The sequence below is a fragment of the Erythrolamprus reginae genome, chromosome 8, assembly GCF_031021105.1.
Source record: "Erythrolamprus reginae isolate rEryReg1 chromosome 8, rEryReg1.hap1, whole genome shotgun sequence".
Classification (NCBI taxonomy): Eukaryota; Metazoa; Chordata; class Lepidosauria; order Squamata; family Dipsadidae; genus Erythrolamprus; species Erythrolamprus reginae.
In genome coordinates, this window is record NC_091957.1 from 12,420,961 (window position 1) to 12,438,759 (window position 17,799).

Genomic DNA, 17,799 nt, shown 5'->3' on the forward strand with positions numbered 1-17,799 from the left:
GGAAACCAATGGGATGGCGCAGAAGGTCCCCGTATGCAAATACGAAGGCCGTGACGAGAACAAAGCCCGCACATTCTGAAACGAAGAGACCTCAAGGAGGCGGTGCTTGGAGAGGAAGGGGCGGGTATTCTCAGATATGGATGGCTATCCCACATCCGGAATCAGAGAGCTGACGGAAGGAGCGATATGCTACGGAGACAGAGAAACCCGAGGCAAGCTCAGCGAGGGCGGCGGGTCCGAAGCGCCGTTTGAGGAGAAGGGCGAGGGATCCAAGTGTTGCGACCGGAGGAACCGTTGGACGCTCTGCAGGCAGGGAAGGTCCGACGGAGAGAATCCCAGCTGGGCAGGCGAATCTAGGGGGGGGGGGAGAGAATGAGAGAGAAAAGAAATAGAAAGAATGAGAGAGGGGGGGAAAGAAAGAATGAGAGAGGAAAGAAATAGAAACAAAGAATGAGAGAGGGGGGAAGAGAATGAGAGAAAAGAAATAGAAAGAATGAGAGAGGAAAGAAAGAGAAACAAAATAGAAACAAAGAATGAGAGGGGGGGGAGAAAAGAGAGGGAAGAAAATGAGAGAAAAGAACAGAAATAATGAGGGGGGGAAGAGAATGAGAAAAGAAATAGAAACAAAGAATGAGAGGGGGAAGAGAAAAGAGAGCGGGAAAAGAAAAAAGAGGGAAGAGAATGAGAGAAAAGAAACAGAAAGAATGAGAGGGGGAAGAGAAAAAGAATAAGAGAAAAATGAAATGAGAGACAGGAAAGAGAAAGAGAGAAAGGAAAAAGAGAATGAGAGGGAAAAGAAATAGAAAGTGATAGGGAAAAGAGAGAAAGAATGAGAGAGAAAATAAAAAGAAACAAAAAGAGGGAAGAGAGAAATGAGTGAGAAAAGAAATAGAATCAGAGACAGGAAAAAGAATAAGAAAGAAAATAAAAAGAAACAAAGATTGAGGGAGAGGAAAGAGAAAGAGAATGAGAGAAAACAAATAAGAATGAGAGAGGAAAGAGAATGAGAGAAAAAAAGAAACAAAGAATGAGAGAGAGAAAAGAGAGGAGAAAGGAAAAAAGAATGAAGTAAAGTGAAAGAGAGAGAATTATCCAAAGACTGTGAGAGGTAGATGCTTTGGCCTTCCTCAATCGGCCCTGGTCTCGCCTGTGGAGAAGGGGACACAGCCCTGACCCGCCTCTCTTTCTCCCCCGCAGGAGGAAGGAGGAGCCCAGCAGAGGCAGGAAGGAAGCGCTGCCCGAGGGAAAGAGGAGGAAAGCAGCCCCCTGAGCAGCCCTGCCCAGTCCCAGTACAGCTTTCCTGGAAGACAGCAGGGAAAGGCCAGGAGGGTCCAGGGCTGCATGAGGGATGAGCCCAGGGGGACCCCAGGAAAGGAGGCTACCTGGAGGGCGATGCGGGGAGAGGAACACGGGCAGAGACCCCAGAAGGGAGAAGGAAAATAACAGTGCCTGGAATGTAAAAAATCATTCAAAAGAAGTGACTGTCTTCAAATGCATCTAAGGATCCACTCAGGAGAGAGACTGAATAAATGCCAGGAGTGTGGAAAGAGCTTCAGTCGCAGGGGAAATCTTTACCAACATCAACGAATCCACACAGGTGAGAAACCATTTAAATGTCTGGAGTGTGGAAAAAGCTTCAATCGGAGCGGAAATCTTTACATGCATCAAAGAATCCACTCGGGAGAAAAACCATACAAATGCCTGGAATGTGGAAAGAGCTTTACTGATGGTTCAGGACTCCATCGTCATAAAAAACTCCATACTGGAGAGAAACTCTATAAATGCCCCGAATTTGGAAACAGCTTCAGATCAGGGAAAGATCTACATAGACATGATATGATTCAAACAGGAGAAAAACGACATAAATGCCTGGAATGTGAAAAATCCTTCAAAGAAATGGGGACCTTAAAAGCCATCTAAGGATCCACACAGGAGAGAAACCATTTAAATGCCTGGAGTGTGGGAAGTGCTTTAGTCGGAGTGGAAGTCTTTACAGGCATCAAAGAATCCACTCGGGAGAAAAACCGTATGAATGCCTGGAGTGTGGAAAGAGCTTCACTGACGGTTCAGGGCTCCATCGTCATGAAATGATTCACACAGGAGAAATGATTCACACAAGAGAAAAATCACATAAATGTCTGGAATGCGGAAACAGCTTCATTACAAGAAGAGACCTGGATAGACATGAAATGATTCACACAGGAGAAAAACCACATAAATGTCTGGAATGTGGAAAGAGCTTCAATCGGAGAGGAAACCTTTATATACATCAAAGAATCCACATAGGAGACAAACCATATCAATGCCTGGATTGTGAGAAGGGTTTCTCTTCAAAGAGAAGCTTTTATACACATCAAAAAATTCACTTGGGGGGAAAACCATATCAATGCCTGGAGTGTGGAAAGAGCTTTATTAAAGGTTCAGGACTCGATCGTCATAAAAAAATCCATACTGGAGAGAAACCCTATAAAAGTCCCAAATTTGGAAACGGTTTCAGTTCAAGAAAATATCTGCATAGACTTGAAATGATTCACACGGGAGAGAAACCACATAAATGTCTGGAATGTGGAAAGAGTTTTGGTAGGAGAGGAACTCTGCATAGACACGAAATGATTCACACAGGAGAAAAACTACATAAATGTCTGGAGTGTGGGAAAAGCTTCATAAGCAGAGGAACTCTGCATACACATGAAAAGATTCACGCAGGAGAAAAACCACATAAATGCCTAGAGTGTGGGAAAAGCTTCAGTTGGAGAGGAATTTTGCATATACATGAAATGATTCACACGGGAGAAAAACCACACAAATGTCTCGAGTGTGGAAAGTGCTTCAATCGGAGGGGAAGCCTTTATATACATCAAAGAATCCACACTGGAGAAAAACCACATCAATGCCTGCAGTGCGGAAAGAGCTTCAATCGGAGGGGAAACCTTTACAAACACCGAAGAATCCACACTGGAGAAAAACCCTATCAATGTCAGGAGTGTGGAAAAAGCTTCACTCAGAGAGGAAACCTTTACATACATCAGAGAATCCACACTGCAGAAAAACCCTATGAATGTCAGGAGTGTGGGAAAAGCTTCATTCATAGAGGGAACCTTTACATACATCAGAGAATCCACACTGGGGAAAAATCTCATAGATATCAAGTGTGGAAAGAGCTTCAGTCAGAGCACCAGGCTTTATAGACATAGAAGAATCCCCTGGGGATACTGAATTAATGCAGTTAATTCGGAAGGGTGTGTCAGAAAACCTGGTAGTCCCCAAAATATCCCCAAAAGAAATAAAAATGGTCAGAATGTGAAAAATCATTCAGAACAAATGGATGTGTCCTATTGGAATGGGCAGCAAATAAATATAATTAATTAATAAATATATAGAAAATATTTTTTTAAAAAATCACTCCGTTGCAAACCCACATAAGAGGGGAAGAGCCTTCTCTGTGGCGGCCCCGGCCCTCTGGAACCAACTCTTCCCAGAAATTAGAATTGCCCCCACCCTCCTTGCCTTTCGTAAGCTACTTAAAACCCACCTCTGCCGCCAGGTATGGGGGAATTGAAGATACTCTTTCCCCCTAGGCCTTTACAATTTTATGCATGGTATGTCTGTACGTATGTTTGGTTTTATAAATAAGGGTTTTTAACTGTTAGTATTGGTTTATTATTATATGCTGTTTTATTGCTGTCTGCGGAGAGGGGCGGCATACAAATCCAATAAATAAATAAATGCTATAAGTGTAGAAAGAACTTCAAAAAGAGTTCAATGGGAACTTCAATAAGATCTTAACATCAAAACATTCACTCAGGAGAAAAACCACGTAAACATTAGGAGTATGGAAAGAGCTTCAGTCGGAAGGGAAGCCTTTACAAAGGATCCACTGGTGAGAAACTGTATGATCACCCTAAAATTGTGTTTCCGCAAAAATAATGCTAACCTCAAAAGATATTTGGGGCCTAAATGTTGTTGCACTCCTATATCGACATCAATGGATTCACCTGGAGGAAAATGCTAAATATGCCTGAGTGTGGAAAGATCTTCAGTCAGATATATGTCTTTGTAATTAATTTGTTTAGTCAAGTTTGATTAGACATAGGGAATTTGCTTTCAGTGCAAAAGCACTCTGTTTACACACAGCAACAGAGTAATGATAACAGAATAACAGCAGTGGATGGGACCTTGCAGGCCTACTCCCACCTCGTTAAAGGAACAGACCCTATACCAGGAATGGCAAACCTTGTTTGGCTCATGTCCCAAAAGGGGTGCGAGCGTGTGCTAGCATGCAAGCACATGCTGAAACCCATTCACTCCTTCCCCATACATGTTCAGCCTCAACACTGGCCCTGTGCACAGTGCCTCCCCATTGGTTGCCATGCATGCGCACTGGTCTCACTGAAGCTTGGAACGTTGAAAAAATGGACAAACCCACACACTGGAAGTTCAGAAAAAACATTGCCTGCCCTTTTAATCAACTATTTTTGCTTATTGTATATAATTATATACAATTGCTTATTGTATATAAGTTATATTGCTATTGCTATCCTTGATTATCCTTCTGAAGACTGACTAGCCTCTTGGATGGCATCTTCACTCTCATAACTGACAGTAACTGGAAGTTTGGCCTGCATGGATGAAGTCATAAAAGCCGTCAGAATTCCCAAGGAGAGGATAGGTGTCTATCAAAGCTCACCACCTCCACTTTTCTACATACACCAATGCCAGACAAATGTCTGTAAGGAGGCGAGCAAACCAATCACTAAAGCTGCCCATTTCTCGCTTTTCTGCACAAAAGGCACATTTTGGGAGGGTAGACTGCCTCTGTCTAGGAAGCTCCACTCAAGTATCCTTGTTGCGGCTCCTGGCCCAACCCCATTTTCGAAGTCTCAGTTTCTGCCTAAGGGCTGAGGCCTTTTTCACCCAAAGGTGATGCCAGATGGTGCCACGTTTGAGGACCTAGAAATTCTCTCCTCCCGGGGTTCTGAACTTCAGACATCATTTCTCATCCAGCGACCCAGGCCAGGAAAATAACCCCTAGCCTTCCTAGAACAGGTACTGCCAAAAGAAAATACTGCATAGGTCCCACAGAGTTGACCTTCTCCAGATCCCGTCGACTAAACCAGTGATTTTCAACCTTTTTTGAGCCGTGGCACATTTTTTACATTTACAAAATCCTGGGGCACACCACCAACCAAAATGACACCCTAAGACACTCTCCTCTCTTTTTCCACCCCTGTCTCCTCCCCACCCTTGTGTGTGTGTGTGTGTATACACACTCTTGAAACATTTCCAAAAACAGGTGAGGGCTGGGGGGTTTTTCTCTCTTATTCTTTGGGTGCTTTTTATCATATGCTTTAAATCAAGAGTCACTTCTCTCTCTCTTTTGTTTCTCTCTCTTTCCTCTCATTCTCTCTCTCAATCATTTTCTCATTTCTTTTTTCCTCCCCTTTTTGCTCATTTCTCTCTCTCTCTCTCCCTTCCTCTCCTTTTCTCTCTCTTGCTTTCTTCTTTCTCTCTCTTGCTTTCTTTCTCTTTCTCTCTCTTGCCTTCTTTCTCTCTCTTTCTCTCTCTCTTGCCTTCTTTCTCTCTTGCTTTCTCTCTCTCTCTCACTCTCTTTCCCTCTCTCTTTCTCACTCTCACTCTCAGCAAAAAGTTGCAAGATCAGAACCTGAGCTTCCTTCTTCGCGGCACACCTGACCATGTCTCGCGGCACACATGTCGTCTGGCGGGTCCCAGGGTAAGAGCCTTCTCTGTGGCGGCCCCAACCCTCTGAAACCAGCTCCCCCCTGAGATTAGAATTGCCCCCACCCTCCTTGCCTTTCGTAAAGTCCTTAAAACCCACCTCTGCCATCAGGCATGGGGAAACTGAAATAACTTCCCCAGGCCAATATTGTTTATGTATGGTGTGTTGTGTGCATGTTTTTAAATTATGGGTTTTTAGTTTAAATTATTAGATTTGTATTACATATTGTTTTGCCACTATTGTTGTGAGCCGCCCCGAGTCTACAGAGAGGGGCAGCATACAAATTTAATTAATAATAATAATAATAATAGCTTAATGGAGGGTTGGGGGCTACCAGAAAAGGGCAGGAGGTTTGGGTAAAGAAGAGAGGTGGGATTTGGGGGCAAGGAGGGTGGGAAGCACCAAACGAAAGGCAGGAGCTGGGGAGAGAGGAGAGGGGTAGAGACAGGGGGGGGAGGGCAGGAGGCAGCACGGAGCATGAGAAGAAGGGTGGAGATGGGGAGGAAAGAGTGGAAGGGGGGGAAACCGGGGGGGGGGAGGTAATGAAGGAAAGGAGGGTAGGGAGGAGAAGGAGGGGCAGGGGGCAATGAAAGGGTGCTGTAGAACAGTGTTTCCCAGCTTTGGCAACTTGAAGATATTTGGACTTCAACTCCCAGAATTCCCCAGCTAGTGAATGCTAGCTGGGGAATTCTGGGAGTTGAACTCCAGTTATCTTCAAGTTGCCAAGGTTGGGAAACACTGGTGTAGAAGGTAAACCATTCCGCTCCCTCCCCTCCTGAGGTGCTTTGGGGGATCCGGGCAGAGCCTGTCAGAGCAGCCCCCCCTCCATCACGGATCAGATTTTGGAAGGGGGTTAGAACGAAGGGAGAAGGGTGGATAGGAATCCCTGAAAGAGCTGCGGATAGTGAAAGTTTAAGGTGGGAGGAGCCAGCAGCGGAGAGGCGGGGCCAAAGGAGGGAGGAGGCCCGACGAGAGCAAAGCCCACTAAACAACAAGAGGCGGAATCAAAAAAGGAGGCCAGCCAATGGATTGGCGTAGAAGGCGACACATGCAAATATGCAGCGGGGCCGTCCTGCGGAGAAAGTTTTCTTCCCGAACGGAGGGGAGGAGCCAAAGGGGGATGAAGAGTCACAAACCGGCCCGCCCATCGGATGGCCTACAAAACGCGCCATGCAAATGCGCACCGAGCCTGCAAAGAAAATTGTCTTCCCAAATTCAGCAATCCGAGAAATCTACGAGGGATACAGGGAAGGAGAGGAAGAGGACACGCCCACAGTTGCGCAACCAGACGGGCGACGGAAAGAGGTGTATAGCTAGGCGACGGAAGTGCCCGGATGCAGGTAAGGCGCGGGGGCTGCTGGGAGTGCACCCTGAGAATTTACGGAGAGTCTGTGGAGGGGAGGGCCAGTCTGTGGCTCAGAGGCCTTGGCTTAGGCCTTCTCCCCTCCCCCAAATCAGGAGGGCCTGGATCTCCCTTGCGGGGAAGGGGGACGCAACCGTAATCGGCCTCTCTTTCTGCCCTGCAGGAGGACAAAGAATCCCGGTATGGGAAGGAAAGAAGCACCGCCCGAGAGAAAGAGGAGAGCAAGCCCCGCGGGGCAGCCCTGCCCGGTCCCTGCGCTGCTTCCCCGGGAGACCGCGGGGAAAGGCCGGGAAGATTGAGGGAAGCAGGAGGGATCAGCCCAGGAGGACCCCGGGAAAGGAGGATGCGTGGAGGGCGATGCGGGGAGAAGGAAACTGGTGAACACCTCGGGACGATCCTGGAGGGCGGAGGGTCCTTCGGAAGACTCCTTCGGAGTCCCCAAAGGATCCATGAGGGAGGAAAAAAATATCAGTGCCCAGAATGTGAAAAATCCTTCAAAAATAATGATAGACTAGAGAAACATCTAAGAATCCACTCAAGAGAAGAGGAATATCAGTGCCCGGAATGTGAAAAATCCTTCAAAAATAATGATAGACTAGAGAAACATCTAAGAATCCACTCAAGCAAAGAGGGATATCATTGCCCGGAATGTGAAAAATCTTTCAAAAGAAATTACCACCTTCAAAGGCATCTAACGATCCACACAGGACAGAAACCATTTAAGTGCCTGGATTGCGGGAAGAAGTTCAGTCTGAGTGGAAGCCTTTACAAACATCAAAAAATTCACTTGGGAGAAAGACCATTTAAATGCCTGGAGTGTGGAATGAGCTTTACTAATGGTTCAGGCCTCTACCATCATAAAAAAATTCATCCTGGAGAGAAACCGAGAGAAAAACCACATGAATGTCTCACATGTGGAAACAGCTTCAGTATTAAAAGAGACCTTCATAGACATGAAAGGATTCACACAGGAGAAAAACCACATAAATGTCTGAAATGTGGAAAGCGTTTCAGTAGGAGTGGAACTTTGCATAGACATGAAATGACACACACAGGAGAAAAACCACATAAATGTCTGGAATGTGGAAAGAGTTTCAGTAGAAGAGGAACTCTGCATGCACATGAAATGATTCACACAGGAGAAGAACTACATAAATGTCTCGAGTGTGGAAAATGTTTGAGTAGCGGAGGAACTCTGCATACCCATGAAATGATTCATACTGGAGAAAAACCACATAAATGTCTTGAGTGTGGAAAAAGCTTCAGTCAGAGAGGAAACCTTTACACGCATCAAAAAATCCACACTGGAGAGAAACCACATAAATGTCTGGAGTGTGGAAAATGCTTCCTTCAGAGGGGCAGTCTTTATACACATCAAAGGATCCACTGGAAAGAGAAACCGAATAAATGCCTAAAGGGTGGACAGACCACCGGGAGACCCTAGAGTCTCCAAAGGATCCATGAGGGAGGAAAGGAAAGCCAGGGTGGCGCAGCAGGTAGTGTGCTGTACTGCAGGCCACTGAAGCTGACTATAGATCTGTAGGTCAGCGGTTCAAATGTCATCACCGGCTCAAGGTTGACTCAGCCTTCCATCCTTCCGAGGTGGGTCAAATGAGGACCCGGATTGTGGGAGCAATAGGCTGGCTCTGTTAAAAAGTGCCATTGCTAACATGTGGTAAGCCACCCTGAATCTAAGGAGAAGGGCGGCATAAAAATTGAATGAATGAATATCTACCTATCTATCTGTGCCTGGAATGTGAAAAATCCTTCAAAAGAAATTGCCACCTTCAAACTCATCTAACAATCCACACAGGACAGAAATAATTTAAGTGCCTGGAGTGCGGGAAGAGGTTCAGTCAGAGTGGAAGCCTTTATAGACATCAAAAAATTCACTCACATCAAAGAATCCACACTGGAGAAAAACCATATAAATGTCTAGAGTATGAAAAGAGCTTCATTCATAGAGGGAACCTTTACATACATAAAAAAATCCACACTGGGGGAAAAATCTCATAAATGTTAAGTATGGAAAGAGCTTCAGTCAGAGCACAAGGCTTTATAGATATAGATGAATCCACTGGGGAGAGAAACTGAATTAATGCAGTTAATTCAGAAGGGTCCATCAGAAAACCTGGTAGTCCCTGGATCTTTAGAGGAAAGAAATAAAAAGGCTCAGAATATGAAAAATCATTGAGAACAAATTGATATGTGTCCTATTGGAATGGACAGTATATAAATATAATAAATATTTAAAAAATAATCTAAAATAACAGTTGCAAATCCACATAAATGCTATGAGTGTGGAAAGAATTTCAATAAGAGTTCAATAAGAACTGCAGTAAGATCTTAATATCAAAAAATACACACAGTGGAAAAAAACACATAAATATTAGGAGTGTAGAAAGAGCTTCAATCAGAAGGGAAGCCTTTACAAAGAATCCACTGGAGAAAAACTATGATCACTCTAAAATTGTGTTTCGACAAGAATAATCCTAACCTCAAATATATTTGGGGCCTAAATGTTGGTGCAGTCCTTCATTGACATCTATTTATTCACATGGGGGGAAATGCCAAATATGCCTGAGTGTGGAAAGACATTCTGTCCGATATATGTCTGAGTAATTAATTTGTTTAGTCGTTTGATTAGACATACAGGGAATTTGGTTTCATTGCAAAAGCACTCTGTATATACACAAATCAACAGAGTAACGATAACAGAATAACAGCAGTGGATGGGACCTTGAAGGCCTTCTACACCCCGTGTTAAAGGAGGAGACCCAAAACCAGTAGGCGAACCTTTTTTGGTTCACGTCCCAAAAGGTGTGTGTGCATGTGTTAGCATATGTGCACGTGCCGAAACCCATCCCCCCCATGCATGTGCACCCCCCCCTCTGCTCACAATGCCCCCCCCCCGAAACACACAGAGGTCTCACTGGAGCCTGGAATGTTGAAAAAATAGTGAAACGCACAAACTGGTACTTCAGAAAAATGGACTTCTGGTTTGCCCATTGTGCTGTTTTTCACACTCCAGAGCCTTCAACTAGTTAATTTTTTTCACTGCCAGGAAATTTCTTTTTAGTTCTAGGTTGCTTCTCCCTTTCATTAGTTTCCATCCATAGAAACATAGAAATCTGACCGCAGAAAAAGACCTCATGGTCCGTCTAGTCTGCCCTTATACTATTTTCTGTATTTTATCTTAGGATGGATATATGTTTATCCCAGGCATGTTTAAATTCAGTTACTGTGGATTTATCTACCACGTCTGCTGGAAGTTTGTTCCAAGGATCTACTACTCTTTCAGTAAAATAATAATATAATATAATCCATTGTCTCCCTTTTCCGTTCTGGTGTTTTGGGAAATAGATTGACCCCCTTTTCAAATACTGGAACACTGTTATTATGTCACCTGTAAACTTTCTTTTCACAATCAGAATAGCATCACATAGAGAATCCGAACTGGAAGGAACCTTGGAGGTCTTCTAGTCCAGCCCCCTGCTCAAGCAAGAGACACTGTAGAATTTGAAACTAGTGGCTGTTCAATTTACTATCAAAAAAGTCTAGTAATGAAGGACCCACAACTTCTGAAGGCAACTAGTTCCACTGGTTGTCATATTGGAACAGCACTTTCCCCATCTCACACCAGTCCTTATGTCCAGACTAGCTATATCCAGGTCCCACAACCTTACTTCATTTGCTTTAGTCTCCAGACCAGAGGTCCTTGAACATGGCCACTTGTAGACTTCAACTCCCAGAATTCTCCAGCCAGAATAGCTGGCTGGAGAATTCTGGGAGTTGAAGTCCACAAGTCTTCAAGTGGCCAAGTTTGGGGACCCCTTAATCATCCTAGTTGCTATTCTTTGCACTTTTTCCAAAGTCTCCAACAACTTTTTTTTAAAAAAAAGTTTTATTAGTTTTTTACAAAATATAAATAAGGGAAGATGTATATACACAAGATCTTTTTTTACAGATTTTACCCAGTTTTATAAAGTGGTGCTAATACTTCATGTGATGTTAATTCTATGCCTCTATTTCTACAACCAAGTGTTCCCCCAGCAAGAAAATCCCTTGAGAAAATGTCTAGAACAGAGAAGACTGAGGCAAGGGCTAAGAAATCAAGTTAATTCACAGCAAATTAAACAGCTCATGATCCCTTTGCCTCAAATTTTAAGCTTCACCGCTAATTTAACATAGCCCTTTTAACATGGCCATCTACACCTGTTTTTTAAAATTTAAGAATGCATGCTTTTCCCTTCTTGACTAAGGCTCTTTACTTGGTATGTGAGAAGTTGGTTTTTCAGCAACTACACAACATAGTATTCTGAGTCTTTGAATATGTCTGCAACTTTCAAGAAAGATACAAACCCTAACACATAAATTTGTCATGTGAAACTTTATCTGGAATCAATGTTTTCTGCTGTTAAAACTTCACAAGCAATGCATTTTATTGTTTTCAATTTTTATTTGTTTATCATAGATTAAAATACAAAGTATTAAAGAAAAATGCAAGTAAATGTAAAATAAAGGAGAGAAAAGTGGGATAAAGGGAGAAGTATTGATTTCCTTGACTCCTTTTGATGTAATAGAATAACACTTCAACTTTTTACTTTTATATAATAAATGCATTCTACAGCATCAAATCTATTGGTTAAAACACACAAAGTCCCTCCCCAACCTTAAGCACAAAATCCAAATGTTTTCCTAGTAGAAACAAAATTATATTATTTTTTTAATCAGTCCGTTTAGCTACCTCTAAATTGTCCATTGAGATTATTAGTTTGATCATTTCCTTACTAATGTGTCATTTGTAATGAATATTATATTACTTTACGCTGTGAAAAATACATGACCCACTCCCCTTAATCATTTTGCCTTTTTGGTGGAATTACTTGATTTGCATTTGTATTTTCAGATGAGCAAAGAAGCCCCTTTACAAAGGTAAAAGTCTCCCAAAGTGGATGTAATTCAGCTGTTTTCAGCTTCACACCAAACTGGGAGTGCCTGGGTTTAGAAGCAACAATCCCACATGACTAAAAACTATCAACTGCTAAATAAAAATAACATTCTCTGAAGCACATCTTCCTTCAGCTTCCCTTTCCTAAGAAGGGAAATTGAGTAGAAGACTTGGCATTTTCACCCTTGGAATACAACTCTGAAAAATTGGCTACAAAGAGGGAAGCTTCCCCAGAGTCCAGGAGCCCTTCTGAAGACTGAGAAACCTCTTGGATGGCATTTTCACTCTGATAACTGACAGTAACTTGCAGTTTGGCCTGCATGGATGAGGTCATAAAGCCATCAGAATTCCCATGGAGATGACAGCCTTTTCTACATACTGTACACCAATTTCAGGCAAAAGTCTGTAAAGGAGGCAAGCAAACCAATCACTAAATCTGCCCATTTCTCCCCTTTTTGCACAAAAGGCACGTTTTTGGGAGTAGACGGCCTGTGTCTAGGGAAGCTCCTTGTTGCAGCTCCTGACCCAACACCATTTTCCCATGCTTCTGTTCCAAGTCCCAAATTCTGCCTAAGGGCTGAGGCCTTTTTCACCCAAAGGCATCCAAAGAAAGTACAGTATTGTGAGATGGTGCCAAGTTTGAGGACCTAGAAATTCTGTCCCAGAGTTCTGAACTTCAGGCATAATTTCTCATGCAGTGATCCATGCCAGGAAAATAAACCCCAGCCTTTCTAGAAAGGGTTCTGCCAAAACAAAATATTGCATAGGTTAATTAGGGGGCGGGGGCGCAGCAGAAGGGTGGGGGAAGAAGGGGATGAGCAGATAAGTAAGAAAAGAAAGGCTGGAGGTGGGGAAAGGAGGGGCAGATGGGCAGAGGAGAGGAAAAGGGATGGCGGCGGCAGCAGAAGAATGGCAGGAGGTGGGGAAAGAAGAGGAAGGGGCCTTCAATACATAAAATATTGTATAGCTTAATGCAGTATTTCCCAACCTTGGCAACTTGAAGATATTTGGACTTCAACTCCCAGAATTCCCCAGCATTCGCATTCGCTGGCTGGGGAATTCTGGGAGTTGAAGTCTAAATATCTTCAAGTTACCAAGGTTGGGAAACACTGGCTTAATGGACAGGTGGGAGGTACTAGAAGAAGGGCAGGAGGTTGTGGTAAAGTTGAGGGGCGCCAGAAGAAGGCCATGGGGGGGGGGAGAGAGGCAGGAGGTGGAGGGAACAAGAAGGCGGGCAGGAGGATGGCAGAGGGGGGAGAAAGAAATGGCGGAGCAGGAAACCCGCTCTTCCGGCCCGCACCATCTGCCCTTTGACGTTTGGGGGGGGGCACAGAAGCCCCCCCCCCCTCCCCGTCGGATCAGGTTCTGAAGGCGAAACGAAGAAGTGAAGAGCGGCGGATGGCAAAAGCCAGTAACGGAAGGAAGGAGGGGTGAGACGCTCAGGCAGCGAAGGTCTGAGTCACAGATTGCCCCCCCCCCCCCCCATCGGATGGCGAAAAAGGTGCTGCATGCAAATGTACGCCGGGCCTAGAAAGAAACAAACAAACATACGGGGATCCACGGGGAAAGAGACGAAGAGGCCCCGCCCACAGATTACGTAATCAGACGAGCGGCGGAAGGAACTGTGTGACTAAGCGACGGAAGTGCCTGGGATGCAGGTAGGGCGGGGCGGCTGCTGGGAGTCGTAGATTGACAGGTTCTGCGGAGAAGACAATCCTGGGAGGGAGGCCTGGCGGAGGCAGTGGGGAGGGAGGTCTCTTTCGGGTCCGTGAAGACGGAGGCTTCGGCCAATGTCTCCCCTGAGGGGATGGGATCGCAACCGTTACCCGCCTCTGTTTCTCCCCTTTAGGAAGACGGAGGAGCCGCCCGGGAGGAGGAGGAGAGCGGGCCCCGCGGAGCAGCCTGCGCGGTCCTGGCTCGGCTTTCCTGAGAGATGGCGGGGAAAGGCCGGGAGGTTCCGAGGCTGCAGGAGAGATGAGCCCAGGAGGGCCCAGGGAAATGGAGCTGCTTGGAGAGCGATGCGGAGAAGAGGAAACGGGCGGAGACCCCGAGACGGTCCTGGAGAGCGGAGGGTCCTTTGGAACACCCGGGCATCTCCAAAGGATCCAGGAGGAAGGAAATAAATATCAGTGCCTGGAATGTGAAAAATCCTTCAAAAGAAATGACCTTCTTCAAAGGCATCTAAAAATCCACTCAGTTGGAAACCCACACAAATGCTTTGAGTGTGGAAAGAACTTCAGTCGAAGAGCAGATCTTAATCAACATCGAAGAATCCACACAGGAGAGAGACCTCATAAATGCCTGCTGTGTGGAAAGAACTTCAGTCAAAGGAGCACCCTTTATGTACATAAAAGGATCCACACAGGAGAAAAACCTTATAAATGCTTTGAGTGTGGAAAGAGCTTCAGTCAGAGGAGCAGCCATGAGGCACATCAAAGAATCCACACGGGAGAGAAACCTTATAAATGCCTGGAATGTGGAAAGAGCTTCAGTCAGAGCAGCAGCTTTTATAGACATAGAAGAATCCACTGGAGAGAAAAACTGAATAAATGTCTTGGGGGCGGAGGGCCCTTCGGAAGACCACAAACTCCTCAAAGGATGCAGGAGAGAGAAAGGAAATATCAGTGCCCGGAATGTGACAAATCCTTCAAAACAAATGGATATTTTCAAAGGCATCTAAGTATCCACACAGATGAGAAGAAATATCAGTGTCCAGAATGTGAAAAATCCTTCCTAACAAATGGACATTTTGAAAACCATCTAAAAAACCATTCAGTTGGAAACCCGCATAAATGCTTTGAGTGTGGAAAGAACTTCAGTAATAGAGGAGGCCTTAATGAACATCTAAGAATCCACACAGGAGAAAAACCTTATAAATGCTTGGAGTGTGGAAAGAGCTTCCGTTACAGGAGGAGCCATGAGAGACATCAAAGAATCCACACAGGAGAGAAACCATTTAAATGCTTGGAGTGTGGAAAGAGCTTCTATTGGAAAGGAAACTTTTACACACATCAAAAAAATCACTCAGGAGAAAAACCATATGAATGCCTGGAGTGTGGAAAGAGTTTTTCTGATGGTTCAGGCCTCCGCTGTCATAAAAAAATCCATATTGTTGAGAAACCATATAAATGCCTCGAATGTGGAAACAGCTTCAATGCGAGAAGAGACCTGGATAGACATGAAATGATTCACACAGGAGAAAAACCATATAAATGTCTACAGTGTGGAAAGGGCTTTACTCAAAGGGGAAACCTTTGTGTACATCAAAGAATCCACTCAGGAGACAAACCATATCAATGCCTGGATTGTGGCAAGGGTTTCTCTTCAAAGAGAAGCCTTCATTCACATCAAAGAATCCACTTGGGAGAAAAACCATATAAATGTCTGCAGTGTGGAAAGAGCTTTGATTGGAGGGGAAGCCTTTACATGCATCAAAGAATCCACTTAGGAGACAAACCATATCAATGTCTGGATTGCGGCAAGGGTTTTTCTTCAAAGAGAAACCTATGTTCACATCAAAGAATCCACTCAGGAGAAAAACCATATAAATGTTTCGAATGTGGGAAGAGCTTCAGTCAGACAGGCAATCTTTACATGCATCAAAGAATCCACACTGGAGAAAAACCATATAAATGTCTGGAGTGTGGAAAGAGCTTCATTCAGAGAGGAAACCTTTACATTCATCAAAGAGTCCACACTGGGGAGAAATCCTATAATTACCCTAAAATTGTTTTTCCACCAAAATAAGCCCTAGTGATTATTTTGGGACCCAAAATAAAATGAGGCTGGGTGTTATCTTTTGGGTATATGGATGTTTAGCCTGTAATTTAGGGTGTTGGTTATTCCTACCCTCTTAGTATTATCTATACATTTGTTGTGTTCCCATTCTATTCCCTCATTTAAGTTATTTATGAAGAGTACTGGTGCCCCACTGCTTCCTTCCCTCTGTGTAGATATATTACTATTAAGGACCACCCATTGTGTCAGCCAATTACAAATCAATCCATCCAACCCAGTCATGAGTTTCATCCCACCGTGTTTCAGTAATAGCAACTATATCCTATGTACCTTGGTGTATTAATATTTGACCATTCATGTATAAGGATTTGAATCCGTTTTGGATCTTGGGTATGTTTCTTGTATCTCCAACTGTGTATCTGTGTTTTCCATCCTTTTCACCACAGATTTATAGGACTCCTTCTCCCATGCAAACATTCTTCTGATACAACGCCTTTTTCAATGGTTATGCTTAATATCTGTTTGACTTATTCTCCATGTCTCTGATGGAACTGAGCAGGTTTTCTTCCATCCAATCAATTGTTTTGTATCTTTTCTACTGTATGGAGTATAAAAGAAAACCCGAGCCTGTCATCGGCTCCTTTATTTCATTAATTAAGGGAAAACTCTTTGCTAGATTACTCCAAAGGAGCCCTTAAACGATCTTACAACTCTGTGCCTAATTTGAACAAGTGTGCCATGGTAGAAGTCCAAATATCTTCAAGTTGCCAAGGTTGGGAAACACTGCTCTATAACCTTCATTATGTATTGGACTAAATAAATAAATAAATAAATAAATAAATGAAAGCTGGACTAGTGGAGGCTTACATCCCCTTCCTCTTGTACGCACCCTCCCGGCCCCACCACAGCCAGTCAGGGGGGCGCAAGATGGGGGAGAGAAGCCTCTGCCGCAGGTTGCGCTCATTGCTCCGCAAGCCGGCTTTCCAAAAGGAATAAAAATAGCTGGTGAAAGGCCCCAAGGAGAGCGGGAGGGAGGGAGAGAGGGAAACACACACAAAGAGCAGTGTTTCTCCCGTGCAGTGTTTCAGCCTAGGTGAGAGGGAGATAGACAGTTGAGAGAAAGATGGGAGTGTTGAAAGATAGGGAAAAAAGATGAGAGAAATATATAGAGAAACAGAGGGAGTTACCTATGTCCCATAGAAAGCAAGGTGCCACAAAACTTGGGCAGGTGTGTCTGGGGAGGGCTTAGAGCTTCATTCTTCTTCCAAAGAATCCACTCAGGAAAGCTATCTCATAAACATAGAAGACTGACGGCAGAAAAAGACTTCATGATCCATCTAGTCTGCCATTATACTATTTTCTGTATTTTATCTTAGGATGTATATATGTTTATCCCAGGCATGTTTAAATTCAGTTACTGTGGATTTATCAAATACGTCTGCTGGAAGTTTGTTCCAAGGATCTACTACTCTTTCAGTAAAATAATATTTTCTCATGTTGCTTTTGATCTTTACCCCAACTTACTTCAGATTGTGTCCCCTTGTTCTTGTGTTCACTTTCCTATTAAAAACACTTCCCTCCTGGACCTTATTTAACCCTTTAACATATTTAAATGTTTCAATCATGTCCCCCCTTTTCCTTCTGTCCTCCAGACTATACAGATTGAGTTCATTAAGTCTTTTTACGCTTAAGACCTTCCACCATTCTTGTAGCCCGTCTTTGGACCCGTTCAATTTTGTCAATATCTTTTTGTAGGTGAGCTCTCCAGAACTGAACATAGTATTCCAAGTGGGGTCTCACCAGCACTCTATATAGTGGGATCATAATCTCCCTCTTCCTGCTTGTTATACCTCTAGCTATGCAGCCAAGCATTCTACTTGCTTTCCCTACCGCCTGACTGCACTGTTCACCCATTTTGAGACTCTCAGAAATCACTACCCCTAAATCCTTCTCTTCTGAAGTTTTTGCTAACACAGAACTGCCAATACAATACTCAGATTGAGGATTCCT

The 17,799-nt window shown here is 44.0% G+C and overlaps 1 protein-coding gene and 1 pseudogene across 1 annotated transcript; both read left to right on the forward strand.

Annotated features, from left to right (window-relative positions):
• Positions 1 to 182: 182 nt before the first annotated feature.
• On the forward strand, positions 183 to 3,651 carry LOC139171074 (zinc finger protein 420-like; annotated as a pseudogene).
• A 3,175-nt stretch (positions 3,652 to 6,826) lies between these two features.
• Positions 6,827 to 16,419, forward strand: LOC139171405 (zinc finger protein 721-like). Its single transcript, XM_070759626.1, has 3 exons — positions 6,827 to 7,077; positions 7,264 to 8,536; positions 13,856 to 16,419. Exons 1-3 carry the CDS (start codon positions 7,072 to 7,074, stop codon positions 15,796 to 15,798), a joined length of 3,222 nt encoding a protein of 1,073 aa, XP_070615727.1. The 5' UTR covers positions 6,827 to 7,071; the 3' UTR covers positions 15,799 to 16,419.
• Positions 16,420 to 17,799: the final 1,380 nt, after the last annotated feature.

Coding starts and splice junctions, on each gene's coding strand:
- LOC139171405 (XM_070759626.1), top strand. Junction 8,537..13,855: donor GGGTGGACAGACCACCGGGA/GACCCTAGAGTC, acceptor GTCTCCCCTGAG/GGGATGGGATCGCAACCGTT.